This window comes from Electrona antarctica (assembly GCF_951216825.1).
Source record: "Electrona antarctica genome assembly, chromosome: 7".
Taxonomy (NCBI): Eukaryota; Metazoa; Chordata; class Actinopteri; order Myctophiformes; family Myctophidae; genus Electrona; species Electrona antarctica.
This window is the reverse complement of record NC_136812.1, coordinates 36,625,204-36,649,582: the sequence shown is the minus strand read 5'-3', so window position 1 is coordinate 36,649,582 and position 24,379 is coordinate 36,625,204. Positions and strand designations below refer to the sequence as shown.

The 24,379-nt window shown below is 42.7% G+C and overlaps 3 protein-coding genes and 1 long non-coding RNA gene across 4 annotated transcripts in view; 3 read left to right on the top strand and 1 right to left on the bottom strand.

Moving 5' to 3' along the window:
• Window positions 1–1,527, bottom strand: part of nmu (neuromedin U) — a gene marked incomplete at both ends in the record, with an annotated part of 7,183 nt that extends 5,656 nt beyond the window's left edge. The window contains one exon of the mRNA XM_079506986.1: window positions 1,395–1,527. Within this exon, the coding sequence (XP_079363112.1) occupies window positions 1,395–1,527 (133 nt within the window). The remainder of the gene's footprint in view (window positions 1–1,394) is intronic.
• Window positions 1–24,379, top strand: part of LOC306926945 — a 251,928-nt gene that overhangs the window by 124,082 nt on the left and 103,467 nt on the right. The gene's annotated exons all lie outside the window — the stretch shown is intronic.
• LOC306927276 (mannosyl-oligosaccharide 1,2-alpha-mannosidase IA-like) lies at window positions 13,418–15,430 on the top strand (the record flags this gene model as incomplete). The annotated part of the gene is made up of 1 exon (XM_079506985.1): window positions 13,418–15,430. The coding sequence occupies one exon, from the start codon at window positions 13,418–13,420 to the stop codon at window positions 15,428–15,430; it is 2,013 nt and encodes a 670-aa protein (XP_079363111.1).
• Window positions 19,338–24,347, top strand: chst14 (carbohydrate (N-acetylgalactosamine 4-0) sulfotransferase 14). Its single transcript, XM_079506379.1, has 3 exons — window positions 19,338–19,839; window positions 22,434–22,625; window positions 23,012–24,347. The coding sequence occupies exons 1-3, from the start codon at window positions 19,510–19,512 to the stop codon at window positions 23,645–23,647; spliced, it is 1,158 nt and encodes a 385-aa protein (XP_079362505.1). The 5' UTR covers window positions 19,338–19,509; the 3' UTR covers window positions 23,648–24,347.

Sequence of the window (24,379 nt, the reverse complement as noted above, 5' to 3'; positions counted from 1 at the left end):
TTTGGTTCCATTGGTATACTGTCAGTTATACACTTGTAAGGGTCAATTTAGAACCTCAAGTCCCTGGACCCACTTTGAGAACAACTGGACTATCTAAACATTCTTAAAATCAGTGGTCAAGTCACTCGTGTGAAGTGGGTGACTCACTCCTTTAAACAGTGTGTTATTGTGTAGAACAAAACCAGTCACAAGATGTATTTATTTTGGCCACATGACGTCTCATGCCGTACTGCTGTTTAACAAACATTAACATGACATCATGTTTGGTGCCCTAAACAAACATTAAAAGTCCATAGACTTGGCTCACGCTGCCATTAGATTGCTCTAAACAAACATTAAAAGTATTGCAGCCATAGACGTGGCTGCAATATGACGTCATTTCAAAAGCCAGGCATTGGAGGGTCTAGCCTCTAGTGGCCCTCAAAAACATGTCTGCCAAACAATTTCAATGTTCTGCATCTCTTAGATTCAATTAAAGGGACTGCAAGTGATATTTTACAGGGGTCTCAGATCTCCCCAGCTCTCTGGCTCTTTAGTAATCAGCAAAAACATTTTCACTTCAGGATATCAATTTCATCGAATTAGAAAAGAGAATGAAACAAGTGAAATTGGAAGTGATGGGAGAAAAGAATGGACAAAATCGGTACAATATAAAATTGAAGCTGATAAAATGGGTTCTCTCTCCTGATTGTATGAAATTGAAGCTGATAAATGGTTTCTCTCTCCTGATTGTATGAAATTGCATCTGTTCATTAAAGAGTTGGAGAGACTGGGAAACCCTAGCTGTTACTGGACAAACACTCTAGCAAGGGAATTGGTTACTATAAGAATACTGTGTTTTAACTTTAAATTATCATAATTACAGCACCTTTGCTAGTCATAATTGTATAATTTAGGCTACAACTGTTAACTGTGCCGCTTTACTCCACAACTGCAGCATGACAGCCATACATATCCAATAATAATCACCAACAAGAGGTGCCTTGTGGACACCAACAAGGCATGCAACAAGCTGAAATTCCAACTGGTTAAGTGCTGATAAGTTGAAATATTTTACAGTAATGGAGCTTGTTGCAATCTATCGTGTTGCAGCTTACTTCTACCTATTGTAAACAAACCTAGTACATTATGCCGGAACATGAGAAAGCCATTGGTGCACAAGGGAAAATATTTTCCCCTTTTCCCTATTCTTTGTAAATGTAGAGAACTAACTTTAAACGTTCTGCTTTATACCTATAGCCAGAGAGGAAAGTAGAGGGATAATTATTATACAGTAAGTTAAAGTTAATGTTCTTGCACCTCCCTTGTGTTCCAGTGCTGTTACAATCACACAAAGCATTTTTATAACATAATTTCTGTCCATCTAAAAAAAAGAAAAAAGTAAGAGGACTTACTTTTGCAGACTGGGATGGCTAAGATGAGTAGAAGTGCGAGGGTGATGCTGGTGGTGCTGAGTGGACTCATGACGGTGCTGAAGAAGCTGTCTGTCTGACTGAGACCGTGCCTTTGATGCTGGGAGCTGTTCATCCTCTTTTCACTGCATAGGTTACTTGCTGCTCTAGTGGCTGCTCTTTCTTCTCGTGTTACTGTAGTATTTATGTGCGATTAGATCTCCCATCAGGACCATTTGAAGCCTTGTATGGGTCACACCCTCCATGCATCAATGACTCTCCATTGTGCGTCAGCATTAGACCTAGATGCATAACATTTGATCGAAAGCTTGAATGAACGTGACGTTAAGCCGTTCCCCAAGCCTATCACAGCAGGTTATGACACAGGGTATGTGGGCCTACAGTATCCAGACTGTTTTTTTATCACACTTTAAACCCTCACACGTGACTGTCTCGTAAAAACACTTTCAATCTGGTAATAAAATCGTAAAGATTTTTGTATTTTCTTTATTTTTGTTTTTTCTTACATACATGGCATCACTGACTGTGAGCTTGTAAATCTGTCTTTTTTTTAAAAATATTGTGCACATCATAACTTACTGTGTCATGTATTTATTGTCATACCAATACAACATCTGCTTTGATTGTTCAGTAACGTTCATAATGACGTTACAATTTCACTACATTCAGTTAATGTTCATCAATACTTTGCAATATTTGTGGGAAACTGAAATGAAAGGTTGCACTGGTCATGTTTGATGACAACCGTATTTTTAAAATGTCCTTATCTTCAGCATAGGTCTCAAGTTGCTCAAAATGAATGCACATGTACCGGTAGGTATTTCAGTGTCCTTGCTCTCAAATTCATATAATTCAAATAATGTCCATTTAACTGACTTGATTGCATATGATTTAGCACAGTTTGTCTCAATCTCAAATACATAAGAAAAGCTTCAAAACAACCTCAGACTTGCAGAGGCCATGTACTGTAATTCTATATGAAAAGTGTAATCATCTTTCAACTTTTGATAAAAGAGTAACAGAATATCCACACATTCATTTACCACTGTATGTAAATCTAAACCACTACATTATTAAAACGCCACATTATGAGAAGAGTTACCATATTAACAAAAATCAACACCGAGTAGGTCTATGTGCATACATAGTGTGTGCGATGTGTGTGCGTGCGGCGTGCATGCGTGCGGCGTGCATGCGTGCGGCGTGCATGCGTGCGTTTTAAAACCTATGGAAACAAAAAGAGATGGTAATCATCCTGTGTGGACATCAGAAGAATAAATAAGCTATCCTCTCCCAGATGTGTTATTATTGCTTGAAAAGTTATTGGCCCATTCATAAAAGTACAGATGTACCTTTTTGTTATGAGCAGACATCAGTCAAATGAGGCAGAATTAGAACGTGTAACACAGAAGCTGGAGAACATAATTTTCAAGATATATTGGGTTGATATGATTGTGAGCAGCCATGGAGCTTTGGGATACAGAATGTGTGACAAATTTGCATCATAGCGTTGGATTGGGTTGATAGATATTTGTTGTTAGATATTGTCGGCCCCTTGGCACACGCTTATAGACATATTACTTCCAATAAACCCTGTTGAGAACATACAGTCAGTAGCCTACTAATGTTCTACTGTCCCCTATATTACCGTACTTGACTTATGGCTTCATCATTGTGTGTAGAAAATCTCCATTGGCACTGGCAGTGAGACTATACAACACAACACCGGAGTTTGATTCTCCGGCAGCGGTTTGTGTGGTGAGAAGCTGGCTGAGCATTGTGTCCTTGTGGTCGGAATAGCAGACATGGCTCTTGTGGATGACAGACTTCCTGTGACCAGCTTGTGACATCAGTCACATCACGTAGAAGTAGTCTTGTTACTACTTATAACGTCAGTAGTCTATGGCACATCTATGATCGCACACACACACACACACACACACACACACACACACACACACACACACACACACACACACACACACACACACACACACACACACACACACACACACACACACACACACACACACACACACACACACACACACACACACACACACACACACACACACACACACACACACACACACACACACACACACACACACACACACACACACACACACACACACCTCGGTTTCATTCTGACCTGGCTTCAAATGGCAGCACCATGGGTAATAGTGAGTGGAGTGCAATAAGAAATAAGGAATAAATTGAAACTCCAGCCAGCTCATAATCATCCACACCCTAATCTCTCCCTCGTTCCGTCTTGTGTCTCTCTCACCCATTACACTTTTTCTCTTCCCCTCTAATTATCATCCTCCCACACTCATCTTTCCGTTTACATTTTGTCAGATGTCACTTAGCACTGCAATCTTTGTGTCTGTCAACACTACACAGGCCTCTACAAGAAACAGTTCTAAAAAAACCTCAAGGCCCTAAACTCCTCTAAAGCCACGGGACAGGACAATATCCCTGCCAAATTCTTAAAGGACGCAGCATCATTACCCCATGCAGCACTTTTATTATAAATCAATCTAACAGGGCTATTTTCCACAGGACTTCAAACAGGCAAGAGTAGCAAACTGGATCCTGGGAACTACCGACCAGTTTCCAATCCCACTCAGATACCTGTCTGCTATACTTGACAGATCTGATCAGGACTGAAATTGATGGGGGAAATTATTGTGGCATGGTCATGGACCTGCAAAAGTCAAAATGAGCAGGGAGAAGATGTGTTCTGGGATGGAGTTTTAGGATAACCCTACTGCAACACCTAAATTGGCCAGTACAGTACAGCTACTACAGCACAGAGTAAAGTGGCACAGAGTATACTACAGTACGAGCCCGGGGCCGTTGCTGGGGCTCTAGATGTTCCGGGGATCCCCCCACGGACCCCCCCGAGGACCCCCACATGGTAACTCTGTCATTTCTCGACCGTTTCGGACGTGCGGCAGCTCGCCGGAACCGGAACGGCCCCCTGGGCGCGTTCCTGGGGGTCTTGATGTTCCGGGGACCCCCCCGGGGACCCCCACATGGTAACTCCGTCATTTCTCGACCGTTTCGGACGCAGGGCGGCTCGCCGGAACCGGGCCGGCACCCTGGGCGCGTTCATGGTGGTCTGGATGTTCCGGGGATCCCCGCACAGTACACTACAATACAGTACAGAGCACAGTGGAGTATAGTAACTATAACAATAAATGTATAGTTGCACTACTCAGTTCACACAGGTGTGATTTAGTTAGCAACGTTCATAATCATTTCACAAAGACGGAATACCACAGACCTTGTACCTGTCAATTTCAGTAGCTGTATGGGGAAACACTCATTTTTATACTCGGCAGCTGTAAGGTGGAATGAGTTACCCAAAAGCTTAAAACTACCAGCTCCGGCCCGGGCGGTTAGCTCAACCGTCCGGTCACCTAGGCTGCCGAGCCAGCCTGACGGCGTGCCGCGGGTTCGACTCCCGATCCCGACGGCCTCCACCGCGTGTCTTCCCCCCATCTCTCTCCCCATTTCCTGTCAGTCTACTTTCAACCTATCAATAAAGGCAGAAAAAGCCAAAAAAAATATCTTAAAAAAAAGAAACTACCAGCTTTTATGTCCATTTTCTGTACATGTAAACATTGTCAATAAACACATCAAACAAACACTCTACACTATGTGTATACTGAATCGAGCAACATAAAAACTGTGTCTGTTGTACACACAAAAGCCAAAGTAGACGGTCATTGTACAGTATTTAACCAACAAAGGTAAAAATATTTAAATCCGGGATGTTTCACCATTCGTTTTTTTGGCTACTTTGACCATGGCGTCAGGTACCAACTGGCATCTTAAAATGGTTGGAGACATCAATTCCTTTTTACACAACATAGACTCTCTGACATTATTGTATTTCCAAAGCAGTAGACTTATCACAGAACACAGCGATGTGTAGCTCACACAAACACACCCACATCCGGCACAATTCTGCAAAAAGGACCCACCTTCCTTCTTGCATCCAGTGAATGCAATGGAAAAGCCCTAGCCTGATTTATACTTTGTCATCACAGATCAGTTCAACCAACTGTGATGAGAGTAATTTGACTAATGAGGACTCACGATGTGAGAAAGGCACATCTTTATAATAGAATGCTCCCTTTATATTCTGCTTTGTTATCAGCATCAGGGTAACAGGATCTATGGGGTAGAGCTCATGTTACATAAAACAAGGTATAATTAGGTGATATTATAGGTTAAAAAGTCATTCACCCACGGTCCAATATTGAGAATACAATTATTTCCACTAGATAATCTGCTTTGAATCTCAACTGTTGACATATCTCCATATGAGTCATGCGCTTGGAACCATATATGTACCTCAAATTATGGTGTAATTTGGTAATATTAACCAATATTACATGACTGTCATTATTCTGTCATGAGACATTCATGGACCTACTGAATACAAGGAATCCAGTCAAGGCCACTCATAGTTCAGTGTTGAAATATTCTTCCATCTTATGCTAGTTCAATGTTGAGAAAACAAAGCATGTTCTGTACTTTGAGGAGACAGTTTGGGTCAGGATATGAAGCAAGTGGCTAAAATTATTACAAATTGGTTTGGAGGTTCCCAAATGTAAAATGTATTATGAAAAAAATATATATAAAAAAACAAGAATCACACCCGTGTGAAGTGAGGGGCGCTCTTATCATCGTACATACCGGTAATCATACATCATCTCATTCCGGCCAATCACAATTACGTATAGACGTAAAATTCTCCATTCATTGTCAATGGGAATTTAATGTTTGTGTAGGACAAAGTTTGTGCACACACACCAAAAGCTGGATATAGGAGGGGCTAGTGCCCCTAAAAAAAAGAATAATGTGTGGAAACAATGCAGGGAGTTACTTCCTTTGCCTAATGACAGCGTGTACACAAGATTTGCTCTGATTGACCAGGCAGATGGGGAAAGAAACAAAAAATAATTATATAATTAATACTACTAGAAAATAGTAAAATTATATAATTATATAATACTAGAAAATGGTATTCCTGAAGAAAGAGTGTGGGCTCGAGTAGCTCTCTACTTGGCGATGATGTATGATCTCCCTGTTCTTCACATACATTGTCATGTATGTCCAATATATGCTGGTTGACAAGTAATCATCCTTCCCAAATCTGTCACCCGTTATATCTCAACTTTACAATGTCTGCGTTTATGCGTGTTACATAGGCTCGAATGACCTCAATACACACATAGCCTACTGTACATGTGCAGTAGACATACACATGTGATTGTGAGCTTAGATATGTAGAGCACACACACACACACACACACACACACACACACACACACACACACACACACACGTTACTGAGAGTTGAGAATTGAAAGACTAGTAGGCCTATATATAATACAACATATCAATGTTTGTGTTAGGGAATTTGTCAGAGAAACACAGAGTCACCCCTTTCCACTGTGGAAGAGAAAATAATTGAATCAACCAATATTTTCTCTAATCACCAACAAGGCCATGGGCAGCAGCAATATTCCAACTTTACTCTATTTCACATCTGATTCTAATTGGTTATTATAATCTTTTCTACCTCCCGGAGTCAGCATTTATTTTGTAATCAACTTTTGAGATTTTGTTAATTCTTTATGTATCTCAATGCCCCGTTTCTAGCTTTCTACTATAATCACTCATCTTGGAAGTTGGATTTAATTTTCTTCACAGTTTGAATCTGTGGACACAGATGGTTTCCCCCAAAACTTGTGACGCTCTACAGGGGAGGGAAATGCACGTGTAAACAGATCAAACTGCTTGCGCACATCACCTTCACATGCGCACACTTCAAATGACATGATTACTTTAAAACAAAAATGGCACACATGGTCGGCTAAACTAACAACCAAAGAGCTCTGCACAGGGAAATTGCTCACCTAATAGCAGCTCTACCTCATGTTGTTCGACTGTGTATAGTATGTATAATAAAGTACTAGTATAGACGAATAACAGTTTGTGTTATAGAAAGGCCACACTGCCCTGACCTAATTGTGTGTATTGCCAGGTTACAGTACTGACCTTAACTAATAATTGTCTCCACCAGGCCGAAGGCATGGGGAGAGAGTATGTTTTGCACTCCGTCCGTCCGTCCGTGTGTCCGTCCGTCCGTCCGTCCGTCTGTGACCAGCTAATCTCCGGCACCGTTAACCCGGTCGATGCCAAATTTTGCACACACACTCCCTGGATGCCAACGATGAACCTCTGCCCCAAAATTTCCAGAACGGCCTGTTATAGCGCCACCAGGAGGCCGCTTTGTGCAAAAGTTTTTGGACAGTACACCTACAGATTTTGTCCAAACATCACGCAAATTGGTACACAGTCTCTCTAGTCTAGAGCCATTCAACGAAACGGGTCTTTCCGTGAAATTGTGCACGCACATTCCCACTAGGCCGAGGAAGAAATGCCACATGAACATTTTCAACTCAGCCTCATGGTGGCGCTATAACTGGCCGAAAAGTGTTTTACCTCTAACTGCACGGATCTGTGGATAACTTTGTATGCCAACTCCCTAGAGGCCAAGGAAAAACCTTTTCCTGGAATTTTTCACATCTGCTTTATAGCGCCACCAGGAGGCCGACATATGTAAAACACATTTTCTAATATTACTCCTTCAGATTTTATCCAAATTTCACGCAAATCGGTACACATGCTCTCCATAGTCACATAGACAGGTTTGTTTGATTTCTCATAATCCACCCTCATTGGCTACGATTGGCTTCTAAACTTTTCAGGAGTAGCCTGCTTTGTACCCATTTTGTACAAATCGCCACAACTACTCAACGCAGCGTCCGATTGTGGTGAAACTGTGCATGCGTATTCCCACTAGGCTTTGGAAGAAATGCCACTTGACAGTTTTCAAATCAGCCTCATGGTGGCGCTACAACAGGCCAAGCCACACACACACATACACACACACACACACACACACACACACACACACACACACACACACACACACACACACACACACACACACACACACACACACACACACACACACACACACACACACACACACACACACACACACACACACACACACACACACACACACACACACACACACACACGTTTATATTGCTCCTAAACATTTTGCCAAACATCACACTCACACTCCTATCCTCCTGGTGGAGACCTGTGCCCAGAAGGGCACTTTTTCTAGTTGGGTTTATTTTCATTGATACTCACTCTGATCACAGGTGCTCCTTACTTGAGTAAGTTTATAAATTGAATGTGAATCTACCGTATGTGATGTTATTGTTACCTTATTTGTATCAATGTGAGATTATTGTTGCTAGTTCTACAGTCCTTATTTCCTTTTGTGTACTATGTTACATTTACAGTATCTTTGTACGAATGTACAGACTCTGATTTACAGTCCATGTTAACATTTTGTGTGTTACAGTCATTATTATATTTGTTGTGATTTATTGTTTTACATATTTAGTGAGATGCATTTATGTTGTATGTTTCAGACCACAGCTGTAATAAATACCGTCATCTGGTAAAGTCTGGATTATTTCCGTGTCCTCTAACCGGGACACACCCCCATACCTTGCGCCACTCTAAACCACATTCCCTGGAGACCCTGTCTCCTTTTCAGTTTGAGTCCACACTAATTATCCATAATGTAATGGGATAAGGGGTCGAACTGTTATTCGTCTATAGTACTCTGAGGAAGGAAGACATCACCGTGGGCTGGCATGAGTGGGGCACAGTCAAAGAAGTTGTCATAAGCCACGATCATTGTGTTGTCTTGTAAGAGCTTCTTACACAAGTCTATATAGTGTAACATGGAGTCAGTAAATTGGCCTATTGTGTGATCTGCTAGAGCTCCATTTAAGTACAAAGGTCTGAGCAGTCCAAAGTAAACCCCTATAGAGAGGAGATCAGGGACAGGCCATAACCAGGCTGGAAGACTCTCACATCTAGGGATATGCGTGGGAGAAAACATGATACTGTACGTATGATATTGTATGTTTCATAATATCTCAATTTAAAACCATGTTTAACCCTGGCATCCCTAATTGTGGGCCAATTTGTAAAAGAGAGAAAAATTTATACAAGCTCACAATGCCACAGTCACAATGTCATTCTGATGGTAATCAGAGTGTTCTGTAGAGTGTTTGTTCAGTAACGGGCCGAAATGTGACAAATTTACAATTGGAACACTGCTGAAAAACGGTGCTGACAAAACATACTGTACATTGCAGACATAAAACTAAGTTGATGATGCATAAAACCCGGGTTAAGAAGGCATATTATAGAGGCAGATGAAATGCCAACCCGATAGCAACATAAAGATGTATGAATCCAATCAGAAATAGAAAGGCTGTCAAGCTTTCATCACCAGCATGAATGTCAATGTAGATTAGGAGATGCAATCACCATGCATGTCACAGGGGGCTCCCTCTATGGCGTAGTGAATCCCCCCCCACACACACTCCTCAAAGTTAATTTTAGTACGCAGTGTTTCCCAAACAATGGGTTGGGACTCGGGACCCATTTTTTGGGTCTCAGTCCAGTTTCTAGGGGTTGTAAGTTATATCAAATCTCGTTCTCTCGGGCACGGCTACCTGTGCAAAGGTAAGTATCTCGTTCTCGGGTTTCAAGGAGTTAAATATATGCCTTTTCTTTAAATAATAGTAATAATTAAAAATATCTGAAAACTTGAATAACTTTAACTTTAATTAAATAAATCTATAAGAAATTCAAAGACTACAAATAGCAAATAAAATAGGGGTGTGTGTGTGTGTGTGTGTGTGTGTGTGTGTGTGTGTGTGTGTGTGTGTGTGTGTGTGTGTGTGTGTGTGTGTGTGTGTGTGTGTGTCCAGTGGTGGAAAGTAACTGCTGTACTATTTATTTGCACTATACTTGAGCATTTCCAATTTCCAATAATTTTACTACATCTCGGATCCAAATATTGTACTTTTACTTCAGCCCAACTGTATATACATTTCGGCCATTCGAAAATAGCCGATCTACAAGCTCACAATGTGTCGCGATGTAACGCATTGTGAGCTTTTTCTGCTATTTTCAAAAGATTCAAAAAATGAGATTTTTAAATGGCACATTCTGCACAATTAGTACTTTTACTTTTGGTACTTTTAAGTACATTTTGAAGCCAATACTTTTGTACTTTTACTCAAGTAAATGTTGAATTCCAGACTTTTACTTGTAACAGAGTATTTCTATATTGCAGGATTGATACTTTTACTTAAGTAAAAACTTTGAGTAGTTTTTCCACCACTGTTTGCTGTTGTGTGTGGCGCGAGCGCACACACACACACACACACACACACACACACACACACACACACACACACACACACACACACACACACACACACACACACACACACACACACACACACACACACACACACACACACACACACACACACACACACACACACACAGTGGAGTTTATTGCTCCCTTCACTCCTGCAAAATGGTGCAATATGCTTTAGTTTGTTTTTTTCTTTCAAAATTAATGCAATCAATCTACTCACTGATGAGTGCTGTGGGATGATGAGGCATGTTTCAATTCACCTTACAAAACCAAATATCCAACCGCATGTGAGGACAAAATACCATCATTTCAGGGCACAAAACTTATGTCCAGGGAACGATTTCAGAAGTAACTAAATAATACTAAGCACTGACTGATTGACAAGATGCCTATACATGTCATGAACATATATATATTTGTAAATATATGTGAAACGGATAAAACACAATAAAGCTTGAGAGCTTATTTCCATTGTGGACAAATTATCTTTGGCTCACATCAGCTGTTTAGGTTAAAGACAAGTTATCAGTAAGGCTGCAATGATTAATCGTAATCGAATCGATTATTCAATTAGTTGGCAACTGATGTATTAATCGTAATTGAATCGGCAAGTAATTGCTTGAGTTTTTTTCAATGAATTGTGGGTGTTTTTCCACTTGACCATCATTTTTCCAGTGCTAAATCAATGTAACTAAGCAAAAGAGGAGTGAGCCATCTCTCTTCCTTTACAATTTGCTGATAGTTGCACATGCACAGTAGCAGATGCAAAGCAAAATATGACACAACAATGCAAAATATGACAACAATGCATAATCACATGGTATCCAAAAAACATCTAAAGGCCATTTAACCCTCAACATCTTAAGTATTGTACCGGTGTGCAGGATTATAGGATCAAGAACAACAAAATATGTGTTGAATGAGTTTAAAAGAGTACCGTTACCCTTTAGACTGACAAATGAGCTAATCTTTAATCAAATGTATGCAGTCCGAAATTAATTGTCTTTTTATTTGAATAGCAGCCTAATCAGCAGCTCAGCAACCAGCCAAAATGGACCTATAGCTAAGCCCCTCCTAGAGTATTAGACAAACCTCTCCACCAATAGTTTTCCTATATGATAAATCATTGTTTTAAAAAAGAAATGTCACACACATGTTTTTCCAGTGCATATGGCAGGCCTTGTTGACGGATTTGGAAGAGATTTTGAAGGTCTGGTTCCAAAAATTAACCAGTATTTAATGTGTAAAATCCATGATATTTACATTGGAATGAATGAGCCCAGCTGGAAAGTGTCCAAGTGGGAGTGTCTAAGTGGGAGAGGGCGGGGCTTAGCTAAAGGTGAATTCTCACATGTCTCCCCCCTTCTCCGCTCCCTCCATTGGCTCCCGCCCTCAGAGTACAAAACTCTGATGCTGGCCTTCAAAGCAACCAAAGGTATGGCACCCCCATATCTTGCAAGTCTGATCGGATCCTTCAAACCCTCCCGCACACTCAGATTAGCCAACGCAGGGAAGCTGGAAGTACATTCACTAAAAACGCCGGGACAACGCTTGACACGTCCCAAACTCTTCTCCCTTCTGGCGCCAAAACTGTCCGGTAAGACCATGGAAAGGGTTGTGGTTGTGGACTAGCGTACAAGCATCAGGGTTCCACCTGTCCTTAATGTCATTCACAGAGAGGTAGTGGAGATCGTGGATAACTAAATTCCTGGGAGTCCACCTGAACAAGCAATTGGACTGGACTGACAACTCTGATGCCCTCTATGGCAAGGGCCAGAGTAGATTGTTCTTTCTGAGTAAGCTGAGGTCTTTCAGGGTGTGTATAGGACCCTGGAGATGTTCTATCAGTCTGTTAGTGCCCTATTCTTTGCAATTGCCTGGGAATTATATTAATGTCGAGGACACAAGCCGAAGCCAGAGCATAAATTAAACTGATATGAAAGTCTGCTATCAATCAACAGTGACATTTCTGAGGCTAAAATCTATATTTTCACTGAGAGCCCGTTGAAAACAGAATATCTGGTGCCATCTTCTGGTGGAATTGTCGAACTGTCAAACCTGTCAAACTACTTCACTAACATCAATGAGGTCCACAACCACAACACCAGAGGGAGCTCCACTAATCACGTTCAACCCAGATTTGGCTCAAACAAGGGGTTAAATGCAGTCTTAAAGGAGTGTAAATCCCTACTCTCTTTTAAAACCGCTCTAAAAGAGCACTTACAGACAGCTGCAATTAGAAACTGGTCCCTGTAAAAAGTTAAAAGCTAGCTCCCCCGGCCCGGAATCAATGAGGTCAAATAGTGTCGGCAGTATCGCCCAATATAGACCCATCTGAAAACATTTGAGGTAAGAAATAATGCAATAATATAAACGTGCCTCTGCACTGGCCTCTCTCTCTGCCTCACGCTGCATGACGAGACAGTCCTCGATCTCATAGCCCGAAGGACCGTCGGCTGAGACCATTACTGGTTGAGGCCCTATAGCCATATATGGTAATTATGTCCCGACATCACATACAGTATGATTGGCTGAGAGGTGTAAACTAAGATACGCCATGCCTCTGGGTACTTATTCTGTTGTCTAAGTTTGCACCCAGACATCGCTTAGTTTGCCTTACCTTACTTCCAAGTATTACCTCCACAGAGAAACCATGGCAAAGACTTACCTTCTTCCACTCTATGACCGCAGGGTCCCCACGTTTTCTTCACGTGCCTCATCCTTCCTCCATCGCAGGGCCACACAGAGGCTCTCCAAGAGGTTAATCATCCTCATCCTTGTTGCCTTCACCCTGTGCTTTGCAGTCTTCTCATTCCTGCCCAAGAAGGTGGTAGGGATCCCAGACCCCTACCAGGGAGAGACCCTGGAACACGACGTGGAGGACAGACAGAGTCAGGATGAGATGAAAGACAGAGAGCCGGTCGAACCCAATGTAAAGGACAAACAGAGTCAGGATGAGATGAAAGACAGAGAGCCGGTCGAACCCAATGTGAAGGACAAACAGAGTCAGGATGAGATGAAAGACAGAGAGCCGGTCGAACCCAATGTGAAGGACAAACAGAGTCAGGATGAGATGAAAGACAGAGGGCCGGTCGAACCCAATGTGAAGGACAAACAGAATGAGGATGAGATGAAAGACAGAGAGCCGGTCGAACCCAATGTGAAGGACAAACAGGACATGATCAGAGATCGAGAGGAACCGGAACACAATGTGGAATACAAACAGGACAAGATCAGAGACGTAGAGGAGCCGGAATTTGATACGGAGGACAAACGGGACAAGATCAGAGAGATGATGATGCATGCGTGGCACAGCTACAAAATGTATGCCTGGGGTCATAATGAACTGAGGCCACTGGCAAAAAGAGGCATTGATGACCGCATGTTTGGCAATGCCAAACTGGGTGTGACCATAGTGGATTCTTTAGGCACCCTCTACATCATGGGCCTTCATGAGGAGTTCAAGATTGGACAGCAGTGGATTGAACAGAACCTTGACTTTGACGTGAATGCTGACGTCTCTCTCTTTGAGGCCAACATCCGTTTAATAGGAGGACTGCTGTCTGCCTACTACCTTTCTGGACAAGAGATATTCAAACTGAAGGTGGTGGAGTTGGCTGATAAATTGCTTCCTGCCTTCAACACCCCTACAGGCATCCCTCATGGTGTCGTCAACCTCCGAAGTGGTGCACATTATGGCTGGTCTTGGGCATCAGGCAGTATTTTGTCTGAAATCGGGACCCTCCACCTCGAGTTTGTTCATCTCACATACATAACTGGGAACCCTGTCTACTCTCAAAAGGTAATGCACATCCGTAAGCTGCTAGCCAAAATGGACCACCCTAACGGACTATATCGAAACTTCGTGGATCCTCACACAGGCCATTGGGGACAACACCACACCTCAGTGGGAGGTCTTGGGGACAGCTTCTATGAGTACCTGCTGAAGTCGTGGCTCATGTCCAACAAGACTGACAGAGAGGCACGCAAGATGTATGATGACGCTATCGAGGCTATAGAGCGTAATCTGATCCGTAAATCCACTGGTGGGCTGACCTTCATCGGAGACTGGGAATACGGTAACCTCAAGAGGAAAATGGGCCACATGTCTTGTTTTGCTGGGGGGATGTTTGCCATGGGAGCCAAAGGTTCGCCAAATAACAAGGAAGAACACTACCTCCAGCTGGGAGCCGAGATTGCACAGACCTGCCATGAGTCCTATGACAGGACAGCGTTAAAGTTGGGTCCAGAGACCTTTGCTCCTGACCTATGGGCCACACGGCCCGCTGACAGCGGTTTGGTGAGAAGCTACATCCTGCGTCCAGAGGTCATAGAGACATACTTTTACATGTGGAGGTTAACCCATGACCCCAAGTACCGCCAGTGGGGCTGGGAGGCTGCACAGGCTATAAATAAGTACTGCAGGGTGAATGGAGGTTTCTCTGGGCTGACAAATGTCTACTCTTCCAACCCTACTCACGACGATGTGCAGCAGAGCTTCTTTCTGGCCGAGACACTCAAGTATCTGTACCTGTTGTTCTCCAATGATGACCTGTTGCCATTGGAGAACTGGGTGTTCAACACAGAGGCTCATCCTTTGCCTGTCCTCCACAACGGCCACAGCCTGCTTGGCAGCGATCCGATACAGATAGACGCAGCCTGGTAGACTGCGCTATCCTCTGAATCTGAAGAAGCAAAAGCACTTTAAGGACCTGTGCTCTGTATATGACTAGATATATAGAACAACACTTATGAGCTGAAGGAGAAGACGGAGCAGCACAGACAAATCAGCCTTTTATGAGCTGTTATAACTCAACGAACTCTGACAGTAAGAACTATCACTGCAGGATTAGATAACTTTATGTTTGAGGGGCGCTAGCCCCTCTATGTCCAGCTTTTGGTGTATGTGCACAAACTTTGTCCTTCAAACAATAAATTCCCATTGACAATGAATGGACAATTTTACGTCAGTGTCTGACGATGTCATAGTGTAGACCTATGTACGATGATAAGAGCGCCCCTCACTTCACACAGGTGTGATTTATTTAAAAATGTTGCGGGGCGCTAGCAATGTGGATCAATAGAACTATTATTAGTATTCTCTTTAAATATTAAAGGAGTAGTTCACCCACAAAAGTACTTATTTTCTGTCAATTACACATCCCATGAATGCATTTGGTTTTTGCTGCATTCCTGCAGCCAAAATTGGGATGATTCGGTTACTGAGGAGCCACCCAGTCAATGGTTATGGCGACAGTCAATTTGGTAGGATATGCACATCGCATCACAGTTATTTGAACATTGTGCCGGATCCAAAACATAATCAAGTGAAGAAGAAGGGAATGTCCGCACACAATATACTGCTTTCCCTTTTTATTTAACCAACAAACATGTCTAGGGCTTCATCAGGTGTTTGTGTGCCTGGATTCCGAATGTGGAAATGCTCACTGTTGTGAGACGACAGTTAATGTCAGCACAAACTCCCATGGTTTTGTGGGCAGGGCTTGATCAGAGAGGGAGACTCATCTTGTGGAATGGGATGGTGGGAGTCAGCAGACAAATGGCAGGTAGACCACATCTTTGGTTTACCGGAAACCTATTTTTGAGGGGCGCTTGCCCCTCCAATGCATGGCTTTTGGAGATTACATCATATGGCAGCCAAGTCTATCGGATTTTTAATGTTTGTTTAGAGCACTATAGAACTTTAGAGCCAGCCAAGACTATGGACTTTAAAGATTTGTTTAGAGCACTTTAGTGAGCACTTTAGAGCCGGAATGTTTTAGAGCACTTATGACGTAAATTGTTTGCCAGCCAAGTCTATGGACTTCGGGCACATTTTAGGGCACTAAAGAAGTAAGATGTCATGTGGCCGATATAAATATGGGCCCCCCTTACTTCACACGAGTGTGATTTTTTTTACAGTCTGACAGTGTTTTGTTCTGTGTGACAATTGTCCAAAGTATATATAAATATGTATAAATATATTACAATATATATTAGGCTATATGTAATTTCTATGTAACGCCCGGGTTTCAGTGTCTCCCGTGTGGAAAGCATACATCTTATCCACTAGCCTAAAAGGGAATTCTCTCTTGTTGGCTGGGGGAGATATGGGAACAGACCGGCATTCCGAAGCCCCGCCACTTCGAAACACCCCCATTTCGAACACCCGCCAGTGCCACCACTCCGAAAAAGTCTAGTCGAAATGGCGGGTCTATCGAAAAGGGCTTAAACCCCGTCATTCCGATGAACAGTGTAGTGATCACGGACCCCCATCTGAATATGTTTCTAGCCAGGGACCCCCAAAAAGGGAAGGTTTGTTAAAAGGAAAATCACACCCGTGTGAAGTGAGGGGCGCTCTTATCATTATACATCATCTCATGAGCAAAGTGATTAGTTAGCCGATTTGCTCTGCATATAAGTTTGGGACTCCTGGGCACAACCAAGTTTGAGAACTACTGTTAGAATGCATTTGTAGAATCGGCCTCACACTGCTTTCTCCTCCCCCAAGGCCATGACTAACGGTTGTGAAACAGCAGCATCTGTTCAGTGAGCTCAGGGACACGTTCGCCAGAAGACTCACCAACCACCTCAACAATGTGTTTGTTCACCAGGTAAAACACGCATGCACATGCAAGTATGTACAGGTATATATGTAACTGTAACCAGCCCAGCGATGTAGCAGTAGAGGCTCAGAGCCTGATGACCAAAAGCCTAATATCTCCCAGTTATGTACATTTTCTCTTCATTGTCAATGGCATTTAATGTTTGTGTTGACACAAATTTACATCATATTTGACAGACATTTGACTTCATTTCTCCTTTCATCGTCAATGGCAAATATTGAGACGTGTGGACAAATTTAAGTCATATTTGTTTGAGGCACATATGACCTAATTTCTCCTTTCATTGAACTGAATTGATGTGATTGGTTAGCAGATTTGCTCGTCTACATATGACGTACATTTTCCCTTCATTGTCAATGGCATTTAATGTTTGTGTTGCCACAAATTTACGTCATATTTGGCGAACATTTGACCTAACTTCTTTCATTGTTTGTCCATCCATCCATCAATCTTCAACCGCTTATCCGTAGTTGGGTCGCGGGGGCAACAGCTCCACCAGAGGGTTCCAGACTTCCCTCTCCAGAGCAACATTAGTGACTTCCTCCTGGGGGACCCCGAGACGTTCCAAGGCCAGTAAGTCGATGTTTCCTCCAACTGCGCCTTGCCCTTGTCAATGGCAAAATATTGAGACGTGGGGACAATCAGAATTTGCGTCCCGACCTTCATCTTCAATGTTTGTGTTTATGCAATGTTTGTGTGAGAAGTGAACGTGATATTGTTTATTTATGTTGTTGGTGTCTTATAATCCCGTAAGGGATGGGTCTTAACGACAAGACACGAAAATAAAGATTAATTAATTCATACACAAACACTCAAAGGCAAAGCTGGCCATTCATTGTCAATTAATGTTTATGTTTACACAAACCCTCAATGCTGGACATAGGAGGGGCTAGCACCCTCAAAAGTAAAGTGTGTGAATCTGCTATTTTCAAAACATCTTGAAGAATTGTGATAAATTGTGAATAAATTAAAACATTTAAACGCAAATCTCTTATGAGGGTCCCTGGCTGGCACAGATACTGTAGTAAAAAAGTAGGCTACAATAGTTTCCTGAGATATAGTGGAGTACAGGAGTAGTGAAAGTATGGTCCACTGCTGTATCTGGTCTTTCTATTTTTGTCGGATATTATCTCTTACAAATTACAATATTCATCCAGAAGATGGTGCTCTTGTATCCCTTATCAACTTCATCATACTGGAGCAATATTCTTCATTCACAAACCCAATTATTTTTAAACTATTCATTTCTTGCGTTTGCTCCTTTTCTCTTGGAATTAGCCTACGTTTATTTAAAATAAACGAAGAGTTGTTATCATTCCACATCAGGACACGATGGCAACAAGCCATAAGCGTTTTCTTGGGTTCAATCATTTTAGCATTGTATTTGTATTAAACCGTACTCTTTTGTGCTTTCCCCCCAAAATAATTAATTTTAGCATTGTATTTGTATTAAACCGTACTCTTGTGCTTTCCGCCTTTCCCCCCCAAAAAATTAAAGTATTTAATCAATCAACTGATGGAAAAATATGTAGGCAGATATTAGTGCGCATAGGCCTATAATCAGATGTTAAACACATAGCGCGGATATAAATATAGCATATTTAGTTACCACCGTGAATAAGCCTAGCCTAATCAAAAGTAAAAACTGATATTTCTAATAATGTTTATCAAAATGTCCTGTAGTGTAGGCCTTTCCTCCGAGGTGGGAAGCCTGGTGACGCGAGGTTACTCGCGTAGGCCTACTTAAATAGATTGTAATGCTGGATGATTGATTCGAGAGAATAAAAAACTACCACTCCGCAGTATAGACCAACTTTCTTAAGCTTAATTTACGCTCCGTCGTACGACGGTGTCGCGGAAAAAATAGCCGAGCTACAATGACAAAACGCGTAGCGTCAGTGACGCGTTTTGGTTTTGTAGATCAGCCTTTTTTCGGAAACCAGGCTTCATGTGAAGACGTTGAGTTGTAGACCCCCATAGTAGCCTCTCTCTCAGTCAGTCTTAACTATGGGCAGCCTACGTGGAGGATAACCGACACTCACATTCTTTTGTTCGCTGAGAATTCACATTGGAAAAACACCGCAAAAACTAAGCAACAACTGGCGTAACAAATAAACAGATGCTTCCTCGAAAGCAGGACGCGGCGATGATGATGATGATGATGAAGAGGCCCGGCGGCGGTGGGTCGAGGAGCGGCTCAGTTATGAACTTTAGAGCCGCGGTAGGGGGGCCAGTCGGCGGCTCCCTTCGCCGCGGCTCTGCCGTGCTCCCGTCGGTGCTGACGTTCGCCGTGATCGTCGCGTCTGGAGGCCTGCTGCTTATGATCGAGAAAGGAATGCTGAACAGCGTGGAGACACCTCCGCCCCGGGGGAGCAACGGCAACAAACAACGGTCCGACTACATGAGACAAGCCCGGCCGCACGACCCGTCCGCGGACACCGAATCCCAGGTAGGCAGCCACTAAAGCAGCGTCCATCGATCGCCTCGCCTCGGTCGGGTCTACGCTCCACAGTAGCCTACACTGACTAGTACACAGCAAATCACTGCTGGCCTGAATGATGCACAGAACTTTGCCTACTTAAAAGTAGGCTACTTCTAAAAGTAGCAACAATGCCACAGCACAGAACGTAGGCTACAAAGTAAAAGCCCTGCATTCATAATTTTACTTTATAATCAAAGCACCAACATTAGCATGACTGCTTTAAGTTTTACCTGTATGAGTGGCAAAAAATACCTGATTCTTGAAATATAGCTCCTTTAAAAAAAAAAGTATCTAGTATTATTAAACAGTAATGTGCCTATTTCAGAGTAGGCCTATGTTATGCATGTGATGTAGACTATATTATGTTATTGCACTATTATTATTAGGCTGTAAGGTTAAATCACTTTAATATTGCAGCTGGTAACATTAATGATATACTGTTGTGTGACTTTAGGGGGGTGTAAGTGATTTTTTTGTTTTGTTTTTGTTAAAATAAGTGTTAAATAGCTCTATATTATATAGTTGCCTAATCATTGCCATAGACTAGTGCAGGGGTCTGTCCAGCTCAATTAGTAGCTAAACAGAAAATAACACATTCAGGTTGAGATACCAATTTCATCTCATTATTACAGAGAACTCTACATTGAGTACAGGATAAACTAGAAAAAGTGCCCTTCTGGCACAGGTCTCCACCAGGAGGATAGGAGTGTGAGTGTGATGTTTGGCAAAATGTTTAGGAGCAATATAAACGTGTGTGTGCGTACATGCGTGCGTGTGTGACGTGGCTTGGCCTGTTGTAGCGCCACCATGAGGCTGATTTGAAAACTGTCAAGTGGCATTTCTTCCAAAGCCTAGTGGGAATATGCATGCACAATATTCACCACAATCGGACGCTGCGTTGAGTAGTTGTGGCGATTTGTACAAAGCGGGCTACTCCTGAAAAGTTTAGAAGCCAATCGTAGCCAATGAGGGTGGATTATGAGAAATCAAACAAACCCGTCTTGATCACATGACTATGGAGAGCATGTGTACCGATTTGCGTGAAATTTGGATAAAATCTGAAGGAGTAATATTAGAAAATGTGTTTTACATATGTCGGCCTCCTGGTGGCGCTATAAAGAGCAGATGTGAAAAATTCCAGGCAAAGGTTTTTCCTTGGCCTCTAGGGAGTTGGCATACAAAGTTATCCACAGATCCGTGCAGTTAGAGGTAAAAACACTTTTCTGCCAGTTATAGCGCCACCATGAGGCTGAGTTGAAAATGTTCATGTGGCATTTCTTCCTCGGCCTAGTGGGAATGTGCGTGCACAATTTCACGGAAATCACACGATGTGTTCATGATTTGCAGCATTTTGTTTGAAACTGAGCACTCCTGCTTGCTTTGGAAGCCAATCTTAGCCAATCAGGATGGAGTCTGAGAAATCTGAAAGAACAGTTTCGTTGAATGGCTCTAGAGAGACTGTGTACCAATTTGCGTGATGTTTGGACAAAATCTGTAGGTGTACTGTCCAAAAACTTGTTTTGCACAAAGCGGCCTCCTGGTGGCGCTATAACAGGCCGTTCTGGAAATTTTGGGGCAGAGGTTCATCGTTGGCATCCAGGGAGTGTGTGTGCAAAATTAGGCATCGACCGGGTTAACGGTGCCGGAGATTAGCTGATCACGGACGGACGGACGGACGGACACACACACGGACGGACGGACGGAGTGCAAAACATACTCTCTCACCATGCCTTCGGCCTGGTGGAGACAACAAGTGCATGTTGGACATGATTAATACAAAAAACTTACAATATTTCTCTGTGAAATACATATACTGGAGTATAAGTATTTAAAGTAGCATGAAATAGAAACTCAAGTAAAGTACCTCTAAATTGTATTTTAAGTACACAGTACTTGCATAAACGTACTTGGTTACATTCCACCGCTGCAACAAATACACTCAACACAACATTTGCTTTCGCAATAGACTATGTAGCTCCCCAGTTAAACTGGTGTCAATGTAACCACCTAACCACATCAACCCTTGTGTCCCTCTTCTGGGTCGAACGATCAGCCAAAATAGCCCATATGCAAGCTCACAAATCATCGTTACATTACACGCTGTGAGCTTGTAGATCGGTTATTCTCAATGAAGAGGCTTGGTGTTGAGGAGGGTGAAAGGAGTGGACCAAGTATAGAGCCTGTCCACAAAGGATAGGGTTAGGTTAAGCCGTAGGTCGTACAGTGAAAATAGCCGGTCTATAAGTTCTAAACATGTTGTGCTTGTAGATTGGCTTATCTTTGATAATATAAAATAAATACATGCCCAATATAGGGACGCCAGGTTGAAAGGGGATGGACACGCAGATTAGGTGCCAACGGACCGGCATCCGGAAACAATGGTCGGACATGCGGTCGAACATGCGCTGCTTTCGCGTGCTTGCGGTTAGGGTTAGGTTAGGGTTTGAGCCTTTTGAGGTAGGTTGTCTAGTTTGAGAACCACTGAACCAGAACCTTTTTGTTTTCTCCATAAATATCCAACAATACCTCACACATTTCTCCCCTTTGGTTTTTGGACCCAGATCCTGCAGGAGATCCGCAACCGTACCATCCGGACCGTGTGCAGCCAGAAGAACATGCCCCACAGCGTGTGGTCCCTGAGCCCCCCGCAGCGCAAGACGCTGCTGCAGCACATCCTGGTGAATGACAAGTACCGCTTCCTCTACTGCTACGTGCCCAAGGTGGCCTGCTCCAACTGGAAGCGTGTCCTCAAGGTACAGTATGTCTGTCTGTCGACAATAACACGACTGCCATGATTTGAGCTAGCCACATTTATCTTTGCATAATTGTTTCCATTCCTCTGTATGAATTTATCCATTGAAAAATGTTCATTCATTTTCCAATATAGTGGAAATAGCCGATCAACAAGCTTACAACGCAGTTGAGCTTTTAGATAGTCCATTTCCATTTCCATTATTTGAAAGTATAGTATAGCCTGTTTTGGCCTTTAGTCATAACTGCCCAGTGCAAGTTGTTTACAAAAGGCAAACCGAAATGTATTTTTTATTCATATGTTCCAATTAAGTAATTAATTGCAATTATTTGTACGCCAATTCATTGTCAACACATTTTTCATGATGGGTCACAACCCTACCTCAAGGTCCTGAATGGAGCCCTGGAGAGCGTGGATGTCAACATCAAGATGGACCACCGCAACGACCTGCTCTTCCTGTCCTCCCTCAAGCCAGAGGAGATACGCTTCCGCCTCAAGCACTACTTCAAGTTCATGTTCGTGCGCGAGCCCATGGAGCGCCTGCTGTCTGCGTACAGGAACAAGTTCGGGGAGATCGAGTCCTACCAGAAGAAGTACGGGGTGGAGATCATAAAACGCTACCGGAAGGGGCGCGCCAAGGACGCGTCGGTGACCGGAGACGACGTGACCTTTGCGGAGTTCTCACGTTACCTGGTTGACGAGGACGTGGAGCGCATGAACGAGCACTGGATGCCCATATACAACCTGTGCCAGCCGTGTGCTGTGCCCTACGACTTCATCGGCTCCTATGAGCATCTGGAAGGTGATGCTGAACGTGTGCTACAGCGGGTCGGTGCGCCCCAACACGTCCACTTCCCCGAGCGACAGGGCTGGTACAAGCCCGTCACCACGGCCACCTTGCATTATTACCTGTGCAGCTTGCCTCAAAAGATACTGAGGGAACTCCTTCCCAAGTACATCCTAGACTTTTCACTCTTCACTTATCCCCTCCCTAACACAACCACTGAATACTGCAGACATTAACAGGACAGTTTTACTGCATAGTTTTGAATTTATTTTTTATACGGAATCTCTCGTACAGTGTATTTTTATTCCCAAGGAGCAAGCTGCGTTTTTATACCGGGTTCATATTTTACATGTTGGTGCAGCATCATCGAATACGGAATATTAGAACCCTCAAAGCGATTAGTCTGATGTTCATTTCTCAAGCCAGACCGGAATGGTATTTGACCAATCACGATAGTGTTCACAGAAATGTATCTTAAAATATCTTATAAATATATTTTGGAATTTCCATTTCTGATGAGCAGCTAGCTAGCTAGGGTATGATTAATGTGGTTTCCAGTAGGAGTTAATGATGTGATTGCACTAAATTTTAGTGGGGAGATAACGTGACATCCTGCTTTATTTTCTATTCATTTTCAGAGCTTCCTAAGTACAGACTGTTAGGCAGAAGCATTTGAAAATTGTGGGAGTCAACACATCTGTCTAAGACTGTTCCGATGTCAATACCACTAAAACTTGAAATGAACTGTAAAGAAGGACCAAGATGTAAAGAAATGTTACCAACTGACAAATTGCACTGTTTTTGTTACTGTTAAACAATCATGGACTGTTACCATTGAAAGAAGCTGAAAACATTAAACTCACAAGGCCAATTTCTGTTACTTTCCTACTTTCTACTGTAATAGAGGACAGATGCCTGATGTAGGTCATGGTAGTTTAGCAGGCAAAAACACATATTGTACCATTTAA

What these genes read in the sequence shown, in the direction of transcription:
- chst14 (XM_079506379.1), top strand. Translation starts at nt 19,510, where the DNA reads ATGCTTCCTCGAAAGCAGGACGCGGCGATGATGATGATGATGATGAAG. An exon ending in CCGCGGACACCGAATCCCAG is followed by an intron (nt 19,840 to 22,433) that starts GTAGGCAGCCAC and finishes TTTTGGACCCAG; the next exon opens with ATCCTGCAGGAGATCCGCAA. An exon ending in ACTGGAAGCGTGTCCTCAAG is followed by an intron (nt 22,626 to 23,011) that starts GTACAGTATGTC and finishes CCCTACCTCAAG; the next exon opens with GTCCTGAATGGAGCCCTGGA.